This window comes from Stegostoma tigrinum, chromosome 2 (genome assembly GCF_030684315.1).
Source record: "Stegostoma tigrinum isolate sSteTig4 chromosome 2, sSteTig4.hap1, whole genome shotgun sequence".
Classification (NCBI taxonomy): domain Eukaryota; kingdom Metazoa; phylum Chordata; class Chondrichthyes; order Orectolobiformes; family Stegostomatidae; genus Stegostoma; species Stegostoma tigrinum.
This window is the reverse complement of record NC_081355.1, coordinates 82357903-82375867: the sequence shown is the minus strand read 5'-3', so window position 1 is coordinate 82375867 and position 17965 is coordinate 82357903. Positions and strand designations below refer to the sequence as shown.

Below are 17965 nucleotides of genomic sequence, written 5' to 3'. Positions count from 1 at the left end.
TTGCATATCACTTTTTGCTTTAGGAAATTAATGTTTACACTGAAGGAAACTGAAGGAAAACCAAATTTAAAACTGGCAAGCATCTGATGTGAATGGAACTTAAATAAGCTGGAAGGTTCTTATACTTTATATTTAGAACATAAGAGCTAATGTCACAAAACAATGAGTAGAAGAACTTAAACAATACATGAGATGACTGAAAACAAAATCTGAAAATGGCAACCAAGAAGGGAATTTTAGTAAGGAAACTGACACCCCCAATTTCTAAGGAAGTGAAAACCAAATCTGAGGTTTAGAAAAAAAATCTTTTGGGCAGACTGTAACTGGCAGACTGAAACTGAATTTGTGTGTTTTCTTCCACCCATGATTGATGAATTTTAGATGTAAGGAATTATTGTTTTCATGACCTCAGAGTCAGTATCTCAATTTAAATAGGTCTCAGCAGCAAGTTTTTTGTGAGTTCTAAAGCAAAGAGGTTATTTATTGGTTCAGAGATAGTAGGAACTGCAGATGCTGGAGACTCTGAGATAATAAGATTTAGAGCCGAATGAACACAGCAGGCCAAGCAGTCTCAGAGGAGCAGGAATGCTGATGTTTTGGGCCTAGGCCCTTCTTCAGAAACGGTCTAGGCCAAAACATCAGCTTTACCGCTCTTCTGATACTGCTTGGCCTGCTGTGTTCATCCAGCTCTACACTTTGTTATCTCAGGTTATTTATTGGCACACACTTATCCCAAATGTTTAAAGTGCAACATTTCACACAGTCTATCTCCATGTAAACACTGGGTATAGATAAAGATTAATTATGATTGTCTCCATAATTTGTTCATTGTAGATTCTTGGATGAATTGATGCCGAAGCGAAATGCAAACCTTGTAAAGTATTTGATCCTTAGCAAGAAGGGAACCTTCTTGTTGTCAAATTTCCAGGAAGTTAGCTCTAAGATGAGTTGGAAAAGGTTGGGATGAGTCTGTTTTCCATTTTACAAAGTATTTTCGCTTATTACCTTGGCTGCTTAGATACCTTACAGCTTTCTAATGTAATTTAATCAATAGGACAACTTCTTATCACTATTCTCAGAACTGGCATCAAAATGACTTCTTCACCCTAACTTGTACAAGTTTTAAGTCTGTTGCTGTCCAAAAAAGTCTGATTTATTGATTACGCATCTTGTATTGTTGTTTGACTGTTTGAAATTCTAGTTTGAATGAAGGGCTACAGGATCCATTCATTTTGGTTTGACAGACATTGAGTTTCAATGGTTCTGTTGTTACTGGTGAAATAGAAAGGCAAACTGGCTGGAATGTTATAGTACTTCTGCTGATGACGCATCCTTAAATAAAAGGATGTATGAATTTATCTGATGGCTGTGAATGTTCGTATTTAATTAGGTATTTGCTTGAGATTTGGGAACGTTTGACTCTCTGGTGCTCAGAATGCCACTATCCTATGATTTTCAATGGGCATTTTAATTGGCAATTTATGTTTAGAATATTAAAGCATTGTCTGAAAATTTACAATATGCTGGAACATGACAGGGCAGAGCCGTCCAAGCTTAGTTGCCTCTACCAATTACAGTCCACTTGCCTACAAATCAGATGCTCCTCTCAGATGGTATAAATGTTGGTTTTCCCCTTGAATTGGTATTCTTGAAAAGTGTCCTGATGAATACAATACAAAAGGCTTTGATAAGATGTGTCTTGTTTCAGCAGTACTCCAGTCCTGTAACATCAAAGAACTTTTAAAATGTGGAAACATGGTTAACATTGGGCAGATTTATCACCCTCTCTATTTCTGCCACTTTTGGATTTTAAGCTTACTGAATTGACGTGAATAAAAGTCCTGTGAATCCTGCTTTTGTTTTAACCTATGACTGAGTGAGGAATCGACTGCAACTGCCCTGGTAGTTAAAATAAATATGGAAGCTCTCGGATGCAGCCCAGATGTTTCAATACACTTCAGATTTAGGATCATGATTGTCATTGGCACTCACCTTCCTTCCTGCCTGCTTGAAACCTCTTGGGGATTAAAAAGTAGTGCAGGAATTCAAAATGTAGTACCAGAGGTGCTTTTAGGAAGCTAAGCTTAAATCAAATGTAAAGGAAAAGTGTTTCTAAGGGCCAATGGTTAACACAACTACTTCAGTTACCTTGGGTCCTATTAATGCAACTCCTGGGTTACCACTGGAACCTTGAGGTCCTGGTGGCCCTCGGTCACCCTGTAACACAAACATACAATGTTAATTTAATAATCATTTTAAAATGAAATAGTTCGGTGCTGATTTCATGGCTTTATGTTGGTATCCTATATTTATCTTGTCAGAAGGTGTCTGTCCCGCTTTAGCTCCAATAGCATTGCATCAAATAATATTTACTATAATTGCCATCTGTGAGATCACAATTCCCCAAAGAGAAACAGAATTGCTCATTAAACACAGGAACTGTATCAGTACATTTTGAAAAACACCATATGCAACCATAATATGTAGTGTTTTGTTCTCACTCTCAGGGTATTTCACTACATGTACACATTGTTTTATTTCCTCAAACTGCTCTTAATCACTGCATTGATTTGGAGTTGCTTTAGGATTGTCAATTAATAGGCCATCTATTTTGCTTACTTTTCAATGTTTGATCTTTTCAACAGGCACAATCAACTATGTTACTATCAGTAAGCATGTTTACAACAGTTCAGCCAACTCCCTGTGTGAGTCCTGCTTTTTTTAAATATTCACGGGAACTGGGCTTCACTAGCAAGGTCAGCATTTGTTGTCTCAGTGGCTTGCAAGGCCATGGCAGTTAAGAATCAGTTTGGGGTTTGGAGTCACATATAGGCCAGACTCAGTAAGAATTTTATATTTCCTTCCCTAAAGGGCATTAGTGCACTAAATTGGTACGGTAGAACAATGAATGACAGTTTCGCACACATCATAATTGAGACAAGCTTCCGGTTCCAGAAGAGTACATTTTTACTTTCTTTATGAATTGAATTTAAATTCCACCAGATTCCACAGCAGGATTTTGAAGCTATGTCCCTAGAACATTAACCAGAGCTTCTGGATTACTAGTCCAATGACATTGTCATTGCACCGCCAGATCCCCTATAAAATAATGAAAGAATGTCATGTGAATAACTCAGTAAATCTGTAATCCTTATTTTAAATCACTGAATCAATGCTGTGATGTATAATACTGTACAGGGACATAAATAAAACTATTTTTGGGGTTAAGAGAAGCAGAAAGTAGAAAGCTTTTCTCATGACATCTTTCACATCTCCAGGATGTCCCAAAGTGCTTCAGAGATGATGAATTGCTTTTGAACTACATTTATGTAAGCAAACAAAGCAGCCAATTTATACACACAATGTTTCCACAGGCGGCTGGCTCCTTTGAAACAGCCTTCCTTCTGCAGCAATAGGTTGTGAGGTCAAACCCTGCTGAGGAGTCTCAGCAGATAAAATAATTCTTTAAAAAAAATTCAAGGGTTTTGGGCAACACTGGCTGGGCCAGCATTTATTCCTCACACTGGTAGCACTGAAGAAGGTGATGATAAGCTGCCTTCCTGAACTGGTGCTGTTCATTTAGTGTTGGTACACCCACAATATTGTTATGGAGGGAGTTCCAGAATTTTAACTCGGTGACTCTGAAGGAACAGTGATTTATTCCAAGTCAGGATGACGAGTGGGGTGGAACAGAACCTACAAAATGGGACCTAAAAACCTACAGTTTTTCTGAAGAAGGGTCCAGACCCAAAACATCAGCTTTCCTGCTCCTCTGATGCTGCCTAGCCTGCTATGTTCCTCCAGCTCCACACCTTGTTATCTACAGATGGTGGTGTTCTCATGCATTCGGTGTCCATGCTCTTCTAGATTGTAGTGACCATGGATTTGAAATGTGCTGTCTATGGAACCTTAATGTATACTTACAATGCATCTCATAGGCGATACACACTGCTGCTACTTACAGTATGTTGATGGTGGAATGAGAGAATATTTATAGATTTGGGGCCAATCAAGCAGACTGTTTTGCCCTCATTAGTGTCATGCTTCATGAGTGTTGTTGGAACTGCCTGCATCCATGCAAGTGGGGATTATTCTACCACACTCATGTCTTATGCCTTGCAGATGGTGGACAAAATTTGAGGATTCAGAAAATGAGGTATTTACCATAGGATTCTAGTCTTTTACCTGTTCTTGTAGCCACAGTATTTAAATGGATTACACAGAAAATGCTGGAGAAACTCAGCAGGCCTGGCAACATCAGTGGAGAAAGAAACAGAATTAGTGCTTCCAATCTGATATGGCTACTCTTCATAACTCCAGGAGTTTCTGTGTTTGTTTCATATTTCCAGAATTCCCAGGCTTTGGCTTTTATTTTTATGGCCAATCCAAGTTCAGATTCTGGTCAATGATTACCCCAGGATGTTGATAGTTAGACAGCCAATATTAAAGATTCTACATTCTCAGAAATGGCCTGATTTTAGTCTGTACATCTGCCAGTTCAGGTGACACTCAACCCAGGGCAGTTTTTCAAAGAAGGGCGAAGATTCTTGACAGTGCAATTCTTCAGCTAATCCTAGTTAATCCTACATTAGATGGTCATTCATCCCGTTGCTATTTGTGGGATCTTATTTGTGCTTGAAGCCAACAGTGTTACCTACAACACTGAGGTTCCACTCTGCAGTATCTTGGGATGTGAGAGTCTACACATACACAGATTACTTTCTTCATACCTCCAAGTTATACTTTGCAACTCCGCTTGTAATGTAAATAAATTTTATTTACATCTGTACACAGCTGATTTCAAATGCATCTATCTAGTGCAGTGTCTGAGACCTTTCTCTTCATTTGCTCCTTTTAGACAAGGGTCTTCTCATCTACTGATGTTGGGTCATGTGATCAGTTAGATCATCATCATCATTTACATGAATTTCATTGTACTATACTTAATGTGCATAAACTGACTGCTGCCTTTGCTTATACACAGTGACTAAATCATCAGTTAGGCCACAACTGGAGTACTGAATACGGTCACCATCTTATCGGAAAGATGTGATTGTACCAGACAGGGTGCAGAGGTGAATTTACCAGGATTTTGGAGGCTCTGAGCTATAAGAAAAATATTATTTAGACAGTGATAATGGGAACTGCAGATGCTGGAGAATCCAAGATAACAAAGTGTGGAGCTGGATGAACACAGCAAGGCAAGCAGCATCTCAGGAGCACAAAAGCTGACGTTTCGGGCCTCGACCCTTCATCAGAGAGGGGGATGGGGAGAGGGAACTGAAATAAATAGGGAGAGAGGGGGAGGCGGACCGAAGATGGAGAGAAAAGAAGATAGGTAGAGAGGAGAGTATAGGTGAGGAGGTAGGGAGGGGATAGGTCAGTCCAGGGAAGATGGCCAGGTCAAGGAGGCGGGATGAGGTGGTAGGTAGGAAATGGAGGTGCGAGGAAGGGATGGGTGAGAGGAAGAACAGGTTAGGGAAGCAGAGACAGGCTGGGCTGGTTTTGTGATGCAGTGTGGGGAGGGGAAGAACTGGGCTGGGTTTGGGATGCAGTGGGGGAAGGGGAGATTTTGAAGCTTGTGAAGTCCACATTGATACCATTGTGCTGCAGGGTTCCCAAGCGGAATATGATTTGCTGTTCCTGCAACCTTCAGGTGGCATCATTGTGGCACTGCAGGAGGCCCATGATGGACATGTCGTCTGAGGAATGGGAGGGGGAGTTGAAATGGTTCGCGACTGGGAGGTGCAGTTGTTTGTTGCGAACTGAGCAGAGGTGTTCTGCAAAGCGGTCCCCAAGCCTCCGCTTGGTTTCCCCAATGTAGAGGCCCGAAATGTCAGCTTTTGTGCTCCTGAGATGCTGCTTGGCCTGCTGTGTTCATCCAGCTCCACACTTTGTTATCTATTATTTAGACAGGGTTTTTTTTCAATGGAGCAGTGAACGTTGAGAGGGAATCTGACAGATATTTATAAGGTTATGAGTGGTAAAGTTTGGATTGACAAGAAGGTACTTTTTCCATTAATGGAGAGGTCAATTACCATGGGGCTTAGATTTAAGCAGTAGTAGGTTAAGGAGGTGAATTCATGACAGAACTAGATATTAAACAATCACATGGCAGACAACAATCACACATAAATGTGCTGCCATCTCTGACTGAATTATTAACATTAACACAATACCAACTTTGTACAATTTCCTCATTTCCATCCTAATTCATGCCTTTTGCTCCTGGATGTCCTTCAAATGTGTTGCAGGGCCCAGAATGGAGGAAGATAAGGAGTGCTCAGGAGCTGTAACATATTCTCAGCAAGTGTATCCTGAGAATATACTCTTATATAATTCATGCATTTCTTCCACCAGTTCAGATACACATACATTGATGAGGCCTCCAAGGTAGGCAACAGGATTGTCACACAGTGACTGGGATTCTAGTGGGTGGAGGTGCTGGGCCTGACCACGGGCCAGAAAGTTAGGGACAGCCTGGCTTCAGCTTATTCTGCAAACGCAGCCAGAAATTTTGTGTATCAGGCAAATAACTGATTGCACTTGGGTTGGGTGTCTTTTTAAAGAACAAGCTTCCATCTCCAACAGCTGATGGCCTGTTTAAGAGGCCCCAGCTTTTCTGTCCTAGCAGTACTGCCAGGCGAGGTGGTCAATATTGGAACAGCAACCAGCCAAGAATCGCATCATTCCATTCAGTAGGGTCAAGGTTGCTAGGGTTACAAGCTGGCTCTGGGGAGGTAGGTTGGGGAATTGGTAGTTGCTGAGGGCAGGGACAATGTGTCAGATTAAGAGAACCTCTGTACACACTAGCCATACCTGGGCCTTCTTTCCATATGGAATGCCCTTTCCCACAAGCAGACTTTAAGAGAATTCATCAGACAGCTCCTGTCTTAGGCCACTCCAAATTCTGCTCAGCTAGAACCCCCACATCTCAGCCTTGGGCATCACTGGCCCTTGGAGAGACATTGGATGAGCCCATCTTTACCATGGCATCTCAGACCTGTATATTGGAGCCCACCTCCTTAGAAAAACATGTATGGCGGGTAATCAAGTGCATGGCACTGCTCCTCAGAAAAGTGTGGGATTTTGAGAGCAACAGTAGTAAAAATGCACATGGAAAGGGGACACAGCTCAAAGCACTCTCACCCCTCCACCCTTTGCCCATCCCGTCAAGTCACAGAGTATCCTGTGCAGATGGAAGAGACTGCTCCTGATCAGTTGTACGTGGCATAGTCTTTCATGACGTTTTCAAAAGCACCAAAGCTCAGAGATCCCACAGTCAGAGCTCTCTCTGGTTATGCTGAAGTCACAGAGGTAGTACTATGTAGAAGGACAAAGTAAAGGGAGACGAATACTTTGTACCTTCACGCAATGTATCACTTTATTGAATAAAAGTGTTTCAAGCCTTTATTTGAGGCCTTAATTGTCCACTCATCCCCATTTTGCCTCTCAGCTGTCAAGTGTGCATCACTTGAGGAAAATACTACGAGTAAATTAGAAAGTGACACCAAGCCCCTCTTGCTCAGAAGTTGCACCGCAGATATTATTTTCCTCTTCCTCCAGCCTCAGTCTTCACTCCAGCACTATGCTCTGCCATGTAAAGCTGACCATTATCATTCGAAACATCCTTGCTGGCACACACCAAGATCTGTTGAGGTATTAAAACCGGACCTGGTGCAGCCCATGATTGCTTGATGATCATTCTCAAGCTCATGTGACTTCTGTTGCGGTTTTCCTGTGGATCGGAGGTAGGTCAGGTGTCATCAGCAGCATCTTTTCAGAAGCCATCCACTGAGTCTGCTCAGCTATCGGTAGAAATCTGGTTAGCGTAAATGGCAAAGCCTGCAAATGTCACAAGCACCCGAAAGTAGCTGGAGTTAAAGAAATGAAGGCCTCTGGTGACTTTGACTGGCAGTGCCAATGCATGCTTTACTGGTCCAAGTGTTGGGAGGTTTTGTTCCAGGAGCCTGCAGATAGAAAGCTAAAATGTAGGAGCTAAGGAATATAGGAACAACAGTAGCCCTTCCAGCCATTCAACGAGAGTATAGCTGACGTGCAACCTGACTTCATATATCTGACAATGGTCCAATTTGCTTAATATCTTTGGTTAACAAAAACCTACCAAACTCAAATTCAAATTAAACAACTGGTCTAGAGTCAATTACTGTTTGTGGAGGAGAGTTCAAAACTACTATCATGCTTTGTGTTCCCTAAAGCTGAATTTTGTCTGAGCAGCAGTCGCCCTGAATGTTCAGGGGTAGCTCAGCCATGGTTGTTTTTGGGAGCCCTGACCTGATTCTGTAGTAATCAGGTACTGGCTGCCAGGTGTCAGAACTGTCTTTAATGGACTACATGCCCCTACAAGTGAGGACATTGCCTGACCGAAGTAGCTTTAGGCTCCCTGCTCTGTGATCAATAAAAGGCAATCCCCATTTACGGGATTTTCTGAAGAAGGGTCCCGATCCGAAACGTCAGCTTCCCTGCTCCTCTCGTGCTGTCTGGCCTGCTGTGTTCCTCCAGCTCCTCACTGTGTTACCCCACTTTTGGGGGCTGGTTTTGGTGAGGGAAAGGTGGATATTTCAGTCAGGGTGAACTTTGCTATCTGAGGGAATGGGATTGTGGCAGAGAACCAGAACGGAATCTGCCTTTGCTACATTGTGAGTTAACCCCCAATGTAGTCAATGATCTTTTAAAAATCATAAAGTGAATCTTGTCACTATAGTGCACTGAAAAAGTGCTATTGAGAATAAACCAGGGAAAACATTCAGCCTTACATATTAAAAAGGTAAACATTTCACAGTTGTGGATACAAAAGAATAGAATCTTATATGAGATGTGGAGTTAAGTCTCCCAACTTTAGTGCATTATTTAGGAGATGCTAATATTTGGATATACCTTTCACAAACATAAAGACGTTTGTGAGCACATCTTGGCAGCGTAGCTATAAATTCAGACTATGATAGGTTTCATTTAAAACTAAGGGACATTCTACCAAATATTGCATCAATATTAATGATTCTGACCCCCTAGTGTTACCATCGTCTACATATTTCTCCTCCAATGTTGGGAAAGTGCCAGATCTGCGATTGTGCTTCCAGAGCCAAGATGGAAAGGTCGGGGACTAAGTGTGTGCTATTTAATATATGCGCTCCAGATGGATAAGGCAAGATGCCAGGACCACACGAGCAGAAAATACACAAAAATATTTTTTGTATGGGGACAGTATTGAGGATAGACTTAGACAGTCATAGGGGTTTTACAGCACTGAAAGTGGCTCTTCAGCACTTTGTGTCTGCATTGGTCCTCTAGCATCTAATTATTCCAATCCCACTTTCCAGCACTTGCCCATGGCCTTATATGCTATGGCATCTCAAGTGCTTGTCTAAGTAGTTCTTTAATGCCTTAAGAGTTCCTGCCTCTATCACCTTTTAGGCAATGAGCTTCAGATCCTCACCACTCTCAGGGTGAAACAATCTTTCCTCATTACCCTTCTAAACCTCCTGCCCTTTACCTTAAAACTGTGCCCCTGGTTACTTACTCCTCTACTAAAAGGAAAAATTTCTCCCAATCTACCCGACAATGCCCCTCATGACTTTGTACCTCTCAATCACTTCCTTCCTCAGCCTTCTCTGCTCTCAGGGAAACATCGCCAGCCTATCTAGTCTCATCATAGCTTAATCGCTCCAGCCCAGGTGATACCCTGGTGAATCTCTTCTGCCTCATCTCTCGTGCAATCAAATCCTTCCTACGGTGTTGCAACCAGAACTACAAACTATTCTAGCTGTGGCCTAATCAACATCAGATACCTTCTCCTCCTTGTTCCTGCATTCAGCATCTTGACTAATAAACCAAGAACCCCATATGCCTACTTAACTACCTTATCTACCTGGCCTGCAGCCTTTGAGCATCTTAAGGCCCTACCACCCATGTAAGTCCCCTCGCCTTGCTCGTTCTACCAAAATGAATCACCTCATATTTTTCACGATTTCCTTGGCTACCTGCCTTCATTTCACTCTCCCATTTTCTATTCCTTTCAATTTTATGAATATGATAAATAATAGTAACAGTTTTAGGGATTAGCTTATAATTGTCAGTTATTATTGCTGCATGAGTTCTTATATTGAAAGTAGTGAATTTTTAAATTCCTCTGAGAAAATAATCTCTCAAAGACCCTGATATGCAGTTTCGCCCTCAAATGCTCTCGTTCACCTGTCAAAATTATTTTGCTTAATCCTTTCAAATTCAATATTGGTTTGCCCAGGCTGTTCATTAAGTTTCAAAACCTTTACCAATATGCCTCAGGCACTAACGTATAGTGCACCAATATAGTCTTCTTTACTGCATCACAATTCCAGGAAATCTTCTTTGACAGTGAAGCGTACATTTCCTGTGCTTTACCTGTCAACTTACACTGCAAGAATAATGTCCGGTCCTCTTACCCACCACTTTCCTAGTCATTTTCTCAAATGATATGAAGAAAGCTTCCATTTCCTTTCCCTCAAATTTTGGTACTGCCAAAGCAAATTTAAAACTCCCTTACTGAAATTCAAATAATGGCTCAGATTCTCCATATCATAGCTTGTATCAGCAGCTGATGTTTCCTGTTTCAAGCTGTTTTAAGGCTGCTGTCATATTCTCTCACTTTCTCTTCTCTCTGCAATTCCACCTTCCCCATCCATTTATTTTCCTGCCATCTCTGGTTTCTTAACACTCTCCTGATGCTCAAGCTGCTTTAACTGAATATTACCTGATTCCAACAATTCCCTTTCTGAAGTACTTGGCCTCTTTTGTATTTCCTCTCAACCCAAGTGCTGTGCTGATACCTCAATTCTGTCTGGCCTTTTAGCTCTGTTAGGCAATGCTACCTCCAGTTGACCCACCAAGTCAATCGACCTTTGTTTCAAAATTTCCTTCAAGACAACACTGTCCCTGCGGGAAATATTTTGCCATTTCCAGTGCCATGTCTAGGTACAGTAGAGATCCTAAGTGATTGCCTTCTCGTATTATTTACCAATAACACACCCAAATCATCATTAATTTACTTTCCAGTGTAATCACATTCAATCTTGGATAAGGGTCTAAGCTTAATTACAACCCACAAGGGTAGCATGCAATGAATTGAGAATCCTTTATTGCTGGAATCATACCAAATTTTAAAGTGTTTTTTCTCAAAGTATGCACAGTAGTGTGACTTTGGTTGATATAAGTCATGGACCAGTTTCTGTAATGAACAAGAATTATTACTGATATTAACACAATTAAAATGCTACACACACACACACACACACACACACACACACACACACACACACACACACACACACACACACACACACACACACACACACACACACACACACACACACACACACACACACACACACACACACACACACACCAAAAGGATTTATTGCCTACATGCAGGAGATTCACCTGCGAGCCACACTGTACCTAACTTGTAGCTGTATTGCCACTTTTTTAATGGCGTTGGATTAAAACCTTGGAACTCCCTTCCTAACAGTTCTGCGAGCGCACCTACATCTCAAGGACTACAAACAACAGGTCATTGAAGTGGTTTATCATCATCTTTTCAATTGTAATTTGGAACATACAATAAATGTTGGCCTAGCTAGCCATTCCTACATCCCATGTTCAAGTAATGGCTCCACTCCTACTGGTTGCCACAAATTACGATTAGAACTAAAATTGCACTGATGACGTGGCAGTTTGATCCTTGATAGGCTAGTGGACAGAATTTGGAATGATTGGTCTTGGTTTGCAGTTATAAGGCTGTTTTAAGTAAATATGAAATAATTTGACTCTTCGTCAACATGGAAGTGATAACTGTGCTTGTTAGTTTTGAATATTGCTGAGAAGATAGAAGTGTAAGACCCATTTGCTGAAAACAAAAGAGTACTCTAAATACTTCCTCGTTTAACCATAATTTGCCTCATGTTTGTCATGACCTGATACCAGTGAAACAAATAATCTTGCTTCATGATCTTTGGGATGTCCACATGTTCAAGCCTTATGTTAAATTTCTGGCAGAGTTGGCAGAATTCCACAGTACAGGCATTAAGTCAATGGCAGATGAGGTTGTAAGGTGCCTGACTGAGATAGAGCAGATGATGGTCGATTTGAAACTGGTAATGTCCGTGGGGGTGGCTGACGCTGCTCCTAGGTCAGTGAAGGCTCAGGTAGTGGCAGAGGAAGTTGACCTTTAGGACCAAATCTAAGCAAAGCCTCCCCATATGCCAATGCCATTAGCGAAGTGAAAAACAGTTAGTAGCATAACTTGGGTCTTTAGACTGAGAATTTCAATTTCCTGACATTAGTTTCTGACTGGTTACTGCAGTGCAACTTCACCCATTATACCTTATTACAGGTGTAATTGCACTAAAATCATATTGAGACATTACTTAAGTTAATTCATATAAGAACTAAATTCAAACTGTGAGTTCATTCTGTTAACTTGAGATTTTAGATTTCACTTTCAGATCTCAAAAAAAATTACGGAAACATTTTCCAACTGCCTTATTAGTTCCAAAGTTCTTAAAACGGAATTTAGATTGAATTAATCCAGATTTCCTGGGAAACCATATGTTTGGAATTATTGTACTCTGTCAGTACCTGATAGTACCATCCAATCTCATTACTTCTACCACCTAGAACAGCAGGAGCAACTATCTTCACTGTTGCTGGGCCAAAGTCCTGGAACTCCCTATTTAAATGCACAATGGGTGTCCATCTACCGCTAAGATTGCAGTAATTCAGTGTGGGAGCTGACCATCATTTTCTGAAGGACAAGGTCAGAAATGACACGGCAGGCACTAACACCTGACGAAGAACCGAGGCTCCAAAAGCTTGTGTTTTCAGATAAACCTGTTGGACTATAACCTGGTGTCATGCGATTTCTGACCTTGTCCACCCTAGACCAATGCTGGCAGCTGCACATGATTTCTCCAGGGCAATTAGGGACGGCCAAGAAATATTGGTCTGGCCAGTGACATGCACAACCCATGAATGAATGAAAAGAAAATCAATTTTAAAATTATAGGTTTTCATTTACCTTTGGTCCTGGAAATCCTTTTCCTACTGGCCCTGGTAAACCAACCTCACCACGGAGCCCAGGTTCTCCCTGAAATTGAATAAAGTATACAAAGTTATTGTGAGAAAGCAAGAACTGGAAATGCTGGAGTCAGAGATAACAAAGTGTGGAGATGGAGGAACACAGCAGGCCAGGCAGCATCAGAGGAACAGGAAAGCTGACATTTCGGATCGGGACCTTTCTTCAGAAATTTCTGAATAAGGGTCCCGACCTGAAACGTCAGCTCTCCTGTTCCACTGATGCTGCCTGACCTGCTGTGTTCCTCTAGCTCCACACTTTGTTATCTGCAAAATTATGGTGTTCCTTGATATTTGCATTGATTGATGTTATAAGTCATATCTGGTATCAGAGAGAATGTCTTCTGGATTGTCTCCAATGCCATTATACCTTTTCTTAGGTGAGAGGCCTAAACTGTCCACAGTATTCCACTGTATTATGGTTTAACTGTTGGCTTGTATAGTAATACATAAAATATTTTCATTTTCTGGTATTATACTCTCTGCACATACAGTTATCACAGCAGGTCTTGAGATTTTACAAATCGCGGAATGGGGTCACAGTGGGGAAAATGTTTGGGAAGCACTGCAATAGGTCTTTTAGACAGTGCAGAAGAAAAAATCAAGTTAAGATTTTGTGTCTGTGATCTTCCGTTGGAACTAAGAAAATTTGGAAATATAACAGATTTCGAGTATGCGAGAGGAGAGGGTGGGAATAAAACAAAAGTCAAGTGTTTTGATAGGATAGAGGGCAAATGGATTAAACAGCCAACAGCGTCACAGTATAAAGTCAAAGTGTGTAATAATGAGACAAGTAAAGAGACAAAAGATGTATCAAAATAAAGTGTTAATGGCATGACAGTAACCGTTCAGATGTGCAACAAACTGATTCAGAAAGAGAAAAAAAATGAAACTAAATGGAATTAGACATTGTGATTTAAAATTGCTTAAGCTATTGTTGAATTCAAATGTTTGTAAAATGCCCAGTTGAAAGAGAGGTGCTGAGCTTTGAGCTTCGTTAGAAGACTATAACAGTACTAGGATAACAAGTTCAGAATAGGATCAAGAGGAAAGATTAAAATGACAAGAGACAGAAAGCTCCAAGTCATGGCTGCTGACTGAGGTGTTCTGCAAAGCTATGTCCCAGTTTGCATTTGGTTTCCCCAGTGTAGAGTGAACAGTGTATTGAATGGAAAGTGCAAGTAAATCTTTGTTTCAGTTGGAAGCAGTGTTTGGGGCATTTGATGCCAAGAATAAAGGAGAGAAAAAGGTGGGGTGTTGCATCTTCTACATCTGCCATAGAATTGGACTGTAAAGAATGATGGAGAAGTGAAGCAGGGTGTTATGAAGGGAACAATTTCATTGGAATGCTGAAAGGGGAAGACAGGGAGAGATGTGTTTGGTGGTGGTATCACATTGGAGTTGGTAAAAATAGTAGAGTGTGATCTACTGAATGCAGAGGCTGGCAGGGTACAAGATCGTGGCAAGAGGAAACTTATCAAGATTCTGGAAGTGAGGGGAAGGAGTGAGAGCAGATATGTGAAACTGAGTACTAAAATGGACAGCCTTGTCAACAAGGGTGGGTTGAAATTGTTGACTGAGGAAAAATTGAAGACATATTGGAAATACTAGTATGGCACACTACATCATCTAAATAGATGTGATGGAGGCAGTGAACGTAGTTGTACCTTTTTATTGTATATTTCTGGAAGTGTAAACCACAAACATGCCTGCAGTCTGGGACATGATCAACAGTGGATGACATCCTTCTGAGAAGGGTACTCAGCCCTTTATTATCTCTGTGCCCAAAAGAGATCACAATCCAGATTGCTATGATGGATTCCTTTGATGGATCGCTGTTTGAAGTTCCCATGGCATAATTGCCAGTGGCAGCCCTGAATTTCTGTCTGCTGTGATCTTTTGGCTGTTTAAGAAACACATGTGTAATTAAAAGCTTCCACATGTCGATAAGTAATTTGGTTGAATGGTAATTCGGTTTTCACAGCAATAATAATCCCTTTCTAGATGCTTGACCTCATCTGAAGCACTTTGCATTTCTCAACATGAAATTTCATCTCTTACATGCCTGCTCAATTTCCATGTATTTTTACATTTTCCTGTAGGTATGCTGGTCCAGCTTTGTAGTCTACTATCTTTATCAACTTTATATCATGGAGCATCATAGAGTTTATACAGCACGGAAAGAGACTCTTCAGCCCATTGTGTCTGTACTGATCATCAAGCATCTATCTATTCTAATACCATTTTCCAGCTCTCGGCCCAAAACCTTGTAAGCTGTGGCATTTCAACGCTTGTCCAAAGACATCTTAAATGTCTTGAGGGTTAATAATTTTCAAATTCAATGACTGTTCTTACGACTCACACCTCCACATCTTTTGTAAAAATATTAAATAATAGAGCTCCCAAAGAAACCACTTTGAGACGCAGCTGAGGGCAATTTCCAAGATGATTGTTGTATTATAACCCTCAGGTTCCATTAATCACTGATTTCAAAACATAGTTCTTCAGAATGGTCCTTTCTTTATTTAAGGTATCAACACTTCTAGAAGAATGGTATCAAATGCCATACTTAATGTTAAGTACACAACGTCTCCTGCTTAATTAGGGTTAGTTGGCTCAGTTGGTTGGATGGCTGGTTTGCGATATAAAATAGCACCAACAACATGAGTTTAATTCTTACTCAAGCTGAGATTAATCAGAAATGTTTCTCTTTCTCATTCTCTCCTATTATCTGAGGTTCAGTAACTGTTAGGTTAAACTACCACCTCTCTCTATTGAGAGAGCAGCCCTACGGTCTGGTATAACTATGGCGACTTCACCTTTACTGCCTTAGCACTATCAAAATCCTTTGTTATCCTATTAAAGAAAATGAGTAAGCTAAATTGGCAAGGCCTTCCTTTTATGAACTCTTCTTTTGTTCTTCTTTCAGCTTTACCCATTTTTTTGGGAGGTGGAGTTGACACAATGCTGAATGATTTCCCTTGCTCTAGTCAGTCATCGATTCATTTTCCAAGCTGTCACCACTCAATCTTTCTATCAGTCTTGGGCCTTTATCTTCTCCTTCTTCACAGTAGCACGACCCAATCACTCACATCACCACATTTCCCCTCTCACTCCACAATAAATGATCACATCTTTTTAATCTTTTCTTGGCTACTTTGTTTGACATTAACACAATTTCCGCTGAGCCCCTGATGTAATGGCTCCTGATTGTGTATTTTCTTATTTTTCTCAGCATCTGCAATTTATTAGTGTCCAATCATTCTTCCTCTCTTCTTGGCATTGCCTAAGTTTCTATACTATATATGAGGCTGGTCTCACAATTGTGTTTTAGATTTTCTTTCAGTTTCAGTGATTTTTTAAAACCATGTAACATTTCACTGATAATGGGAACTGCAGATGCTGGAGAATTCCAAGATAATAAAATGTGAGGTTGGATGAACACAGCAGGCCAAGCAGCATCTCAGGAGCACAAAAGCTGACGTTTCGGGCCTGGACCCTTCATCACAGAGGGGGATGGGGAGAGGGAACTGGAATAAATAGGGAGAGAGGGGGAGGCGGACCGAAGATAGAGAGTAAAGAAGATAGGTGGAGAGAGTATAGGTGGGGAGGTAGGGAGGGGATAGGTCAGTCCAGGGAAGATGGACAGGTCAAGGAGGTGGGATGAGGTTAGTAGGTAGATGGGGGTGCGGTTTGGGGTGGGAGGAAGGGATGGGTGAGAGGAAGAACCGGTTAGGGAGGCAGAGACAGGTTGGACTGGTTTTGGGATGCAGTGGGTGGGGGGGGAAAGAGCTGGGCTGGTTGTGTGGTGCATTGGGGGGAGGGGACGAAATGGGTTGGTTTAGGGATGCAGTAGGGGAAGGGGAGATTTTGAAACTGGTGAAGTCCACATTGATACCATTAGGCTGCAGGGTTCCCAGGCGGAATATGAGTTGCTGTTCCTGCAACCTTCGGGTGGCATCATTGTGGCAGTGCAGGAGGCCCATGATGGACATGTCATCTAGAGAATGGGAGGGGGAGTGGAAATGGTTTGCGACTGGGAGGTGCAGTTGTTTGTTGCGAACTGAGCGGAGGTGTTCTGCAAAGCGGTCTCCAAGCCTCCGCTTGGTTTCCCCAATGTAGAGGAAGCCGCACCGGGTACAGTGGATGCAGTATACCACATTGGCAGATGTGCAGGTGAACCTCTGCTTAATGTGGAATGTCATCTTGGGGCCTGGGATAGGGGTGAGGGAGGAGGTGTGGGGGCAAGTGTAGCATTTCCTGTTGTTGCAGGGGAAGGTGCCGGGTGTGGTGGGGTTGGAGGGCAGTGTGGAGCGAACAAGGGAGTCACGGAGAGAGTGGTCTCTCCGGAAAGCTGACAGGGGTGGGGATGGAAAAATGTCTTGGGTGGTGGGGTCGGATTGTAAATGGCGAAAGTGTCGGAGGATGATGCGTTGTACCCGGAGGTTGGTAGGGTGGTGTGTGAGAACGAGGGGGATCCTCTTTGGGCGGTTGTGGCGGGGGCGGGGTGTGAGGGATGTGTTGCGGGAAATACGGGAGACGCGGTCAAGGGCGTTCTCGATCACTGTGGGGGGAACGTTGCGGTCCTTAAAGAACTTGGACATCTGGGATGTGTGGGAGTGGCATGTCTTATCGTGGGAGCAGATGCGGCGGAGGTGGAGGAATTGGGAATAGGGGATGGAATTTTTGCAGGAGGGTGGGTGGGAGGAGGTGTATTCTAGGTAGCTGTGGGAGTCGGTGGGCTTGAAATGGACATCAGTTACAAGCTGGTTGCCTGAGATGGAGACTGAGAGGTCCAGGAAGGTGAGGGATGTGCTGGAGATGGCCCAGGTGAACT

At 42.1% G+C, this 17965-nt stretch overlaps 1 protein-coding gene across 3 annotated transcripts in view; it reads right to left on the bottom strand.

Annotated features, from left to right (window-relative positions):
* LOC125448583 (collagen alpha-1(XXVIII) chain-like) overlaps positions 1 to 17965 on the bottom strand; it is a 237635-nt gene that overhangs the window by 59707 nt on the left and 159963 nt on the right. For all 3 annotated transcript variants that reach the window (XM_048523982.2, XM_048523988.2, XM_048523976.2), the window contains exons 22-23: positions 13073 to 13141; positions 2149 to 2217 (exon numbers count right to left, since the gene is read on the bottom strand). In XM_048523982.2, the coding sequence (XP_048379939.2) occupies positions 2149 to 2217; positions 13073 to 13141 (138 nt within the window). The remainder of the gene's footprint in view (positions 1 to 2148; positions 2218 to 13072; positions 13142 to 17965) is intronic.